Source organism: Dendroctonus ponderosae, unplaced genomic scaffold (genome assembly GCF_020466585.1).
Source record: "Dendroctonus ponderosae isolate FM_Combo_2020 unplaced genomic scaffold, Dpon_F_20191213v2 Dpon_F_20191213_7, whole genome shotgun sequence".
In the NCBI taxonomy this organism is placed as follows: Eukaryota; Metazoa; Arthropoda; class Insecta; order Coleoptera; family Curculionidae; genus Dendroctonus; species Dendroctonus ponderosae.
In genome coordinates this window covers 1,685,839-1,689,533 of record NW_026018916.1, presented here as the reverse complement: position 1 = coordinate 1,689,533, position 3,695 = coordinate 1,685,839, and the positions used below count along the sequence as shown (strand labels likewise).

Sequence of the window (3,695 nt, the reverse complement as noted above, 5' to 3'; positions counted from 1 at the left end):
AAAAATTAAAATTTCTTCAAAAACTCTTAAATTTTACATCATTTTCAGCTCACGGGCGCGAGGAATGCATCGAAGTCATTGAAAAACATGCTGGACGTTTCAGATCCGAAATAATAGACATTTTCGGCAAATGTTAAGCGTTTTTTGAGCGTTCACGATTTTTAACCGACAATTTGTTCCTTATTATTGACCCAAACACTTTATAAATGCGCATTTGTGACCTTACATCGAAAAGAATCGATTGAGCTCAAAAAACAAACACACATGTGAAATTTTGATTTTTGGTCGAAATATTTCCAAGGGTGGAGGTCGATTTTTTGAAAAAATTAAAATTTTTTAAAAAATTCTTAATTTTTTTTTTAATCTGAAACTTCCAGCATGTTTTTCAATGACTTCGATGCATTCCTCACGCCCGTGAGCGGAAAATGATGTAAAATTTAAGAGATTTTGAGAAATTTTTAATTTTTTCAAAAAAATTGGCCTCACCCTTGGAAAAATTGTGACCAAAAATCAAAATTTCACATGCGTGTTTTTTGAGCCCAATCGATTCCGCTCAAGAAGTCGATTCTTTAGCATCTGGAGCTTTTAACAAGTTTGTACAAAAGGTTTTAGAACTAGGCAGTTGCTTACCATTTGCATAATGTTTCATAAACATTTGGTCGAATAAAACCCTAGAGCAGGAAGCGTCCATTAAAAGCTATTTTGATACGTACAGAAATAGAAGAATATGGGGGCAATTTCCGATGCCCACGTGCACCCCGCATTATTGCACCCTTAAAGTGCCCGGCTAAAAATAGTCTTCAAGTTTACAATTAAACGCAAACGATGAATCGCTGATTGAAAATATTGCTATAGTATATATATAAAATAAAGATTCCTGAAGGACTTTATGTCTGAACCGTACATATTGGAGAAACGAAGATGTGAAGGGCAAATGCATAGACCAAAAGATGCAACACAAAAAGCAATTAAATAGCGAGATATTTGCCAATTTTCGCTGGACAAGGGCAACACCTCGTTTATAAATCGGGAAAGTTTCAATTTGCCACCGTTATCAGGGAGTTTTTACGGGATTTTTTAAGGAAGGAAGTGAAAATTGGTTAATTTTCTATGTTCACAAACAATAGTTCTGCGGGAAACGTTCTCTCTAAGAATCCTGCAAGTTTCATTTTGCAATCACACGCAGGGATTTTAGATGAAATTTCCAACTTGCTACTTGTTCATGAACAAAACAGAACAATCTCCAGAGAGAATGAGTTGGAGGATTGCGAAAACCGCAACTACTCACATCCTTTTTTGCTGCTGATACCGCCGTGACTAATAAGACTCCGTCCTTTGCCTCCAAGGCGCACTTTTCGTCCAAACAGTCGGTCAACGACGGCATTTTTCTCAAGGCATTGAAGCTTCGCGTGAAAAGTTCCGTAGCTTTCGGGCCCCCATCCAACGGTAGTTTCGGGGGCATTTTCCCAAGCACTCCACCAGTATTGTCAATCGTCGGCGATAACGCGTTAGGCATCCGCGTGCCACAAAAACTAACACCCATAATTATCATAATTTTCTATTCTCGATCTTTATCTCACTGGCGCCCAGCTATTTGAATAACGGTGTTTATCACCGAGAGCAGTGAAGATGGTGTTATGTAAAATTTGCGTCGGTTGATGCGAATTTAGATTCCAGTTTGCATGAGAGAACGTCGCAAACTGCAAATCCGCACTTAAAACAGCAAATAAAACCGATTCAAACCGGGATAGTTTATCACGTCTGGGGCGATCCAGACGGAATCGATAACTTCCCGAAGAGCACTAACCTTCGCAGAAGAACCGACTAGACATCCGCAGCAGGAAACAGCTGACGGTCTTTGTACTCACGAATCCGATCCGGGACTGTTCATAATTTAAGCCAGAACACGACGCATTTCAAAAGACAAGCGAGAAGGGCTGCCACTACAGGGTGAAACATGTCTTAATTAAAAAGGAAACTTTGCAATTGCAACGTTTTAAATTCAACTAGCAGGAGAAAAAGTCTTTTAATGCACCTTAAGGATGGGGATCTTTTTAAGTGAAACACAAATTAAAGCGCCCTTTCAATGGTTGAGGATGCAGCATAAAATACCGAGAACGTGTAAGTTTTCAATGCGATTTCACTGTGAATCATGCCCACTAGTTCCCAATCAAGTACTGTGGACATAAATGCATTTGGCTGGAAACTGGGCGTTTATATGGTTAAATCACCCTGTAGGCACGGCGAAGAAATGAGGCTAGAATGTAAAACCAAAGCGAGTTCATTCCTCTAAAAATAGCGTCGCCAAACGAGTTCCTTCTACTGGTCCTTCGGACCAGCTTTTAATGATGTCGCATGGTTCTGCGGTAAATTGCCGGCAATTTTGCCACAAACGGCAGGAAGAACCCATTAGCTTGCGTCACATCCAGCGCTGAAGTTCCGGTAGGAACCAACCGGCACTTGCCAATCTCGAAAATGAAAAACACTTTATTAGTTAAAGCTCGTTGGTTGGAGCGACGTCGCGGCGCTAAGAGACAAGCATTGCGATTTATCCGAAAGAAAAAAAGCTCGAGGATTTAGAACAGCAGCCAGTTAATACTCTGCGGAAGTTCAGGAATATCACAGCAGCAACTTCCGAAATATGTAAACGATTAAGTGCTTCCTTTTCAGGATATGGGAGTTGGCAGCCGGCCAACGCGGAATGTTGCTAAAATGTCTTTCAACAGGTCTAAAATGGGCAAAAACGGGAGACAATTGCTCAATTTCTTACCTCTTTGGCTATTTGGTCTAGAGCCTGGTCTTCAGCCGATGATTTCGCAGCAACTCGCCGCCGCCCCCCGCCAGCACCGTCCATTGCCTGAAAATTAACAAATTATTAAAACCACCAAAACAATCATTAGACAATAGTTATTTTCAGCATGCTTTTAATTAATGCTTCGGATTCTTGACCCATTGAATCTTTAATCTTGACAATTATTCTTGACAATTTTTTTTGTGGTGGAAGCTGTTTGGACGGGTATTTGGCCTGGATTGGCTGAAATTATTATGAAGTGAAAAGTGGTAGTTTTGCTGCTAAAACCGCTTCAATCCCTTTTCAGTTAGTTATTGAAAGTTCCTTTGGCTTCAATTTATCGATGCAGTTTCCTAGATAAGTTCTATATTGTTGAGGTTATTCATTTTTTTACAAACTTCTTGTTGGATTCTGTCTTCAAAGACAGAATAATATTTCGCAATAAGAACGAATTATTTATCAAAAAGTAATCAAGAACTATCACCTAGAGGGTATCCTGCGACACACTTAGGCTCAAGCTGTAAGAGAAAATTCCAATTAGTAGAAAAATTAATTTGAAAAATTACCTTGACGTTTCGATAGCTATTTTCTGCTATCGTTATCAAAAGAACCTAAATGAACATTTTGTAGATTGTTATTTTGTTAAAATTGTGGAATTATTCCATTGAATTTTATGGCAATTATCAAATGCATGTTGACAAATGTGTGATTTATGATATCTGCTTTTTATGTATGATTGGTGTTCTATGAGTCTTTTGTGTAATGGTCTTGAGGTTTCTCCTATGTAAAATTTATTGCATTCGCAAAGAATTTTATAAATTACATTTTTTGTATTTTCAATTATATCATGAGGTTTTGTTACTGAAATTTTGCTTCTAATTGTATTTTCAGTTTTGAAGATAGT

The 3,695-nt window shown here is 38.4% G+C and overlaps 1 protein-coding gene across 3 annotated transcripts in view; it reads right to left on the bottom strand.

The window, feature by feature from the left end:
• LOC109540183 (leucine-rich repeat flightless-interacting protein 2) overlaps positions 1 to 3,695 on the bottom strand; it is a 12,266-nt gene that overhangs the window by 6,172 nt on the left and 2,399 nt on the right. Inside the window, exon 2 of one of the 3 annotated variants that reach the window (XM_019908422.2) lies at positions 2,771 to 2,857. In XM_019908422.2, the coding sequence (XP_019763981.1) occupies positions 2,771 to 2,854 (84 nt within the window). In that variant the 5' untranslated portion in view covers positions 2,855 to 2,857. Of the gene's footprint in view, positions 1 to 1,288; positions 2,331 to 2,770; positions 2,858 to 3,695 lie in introns of those variants that run through there. The other 2 variants (XM_019908421.2, XM_019908418.2) reach the window with 2 other exon arrangements.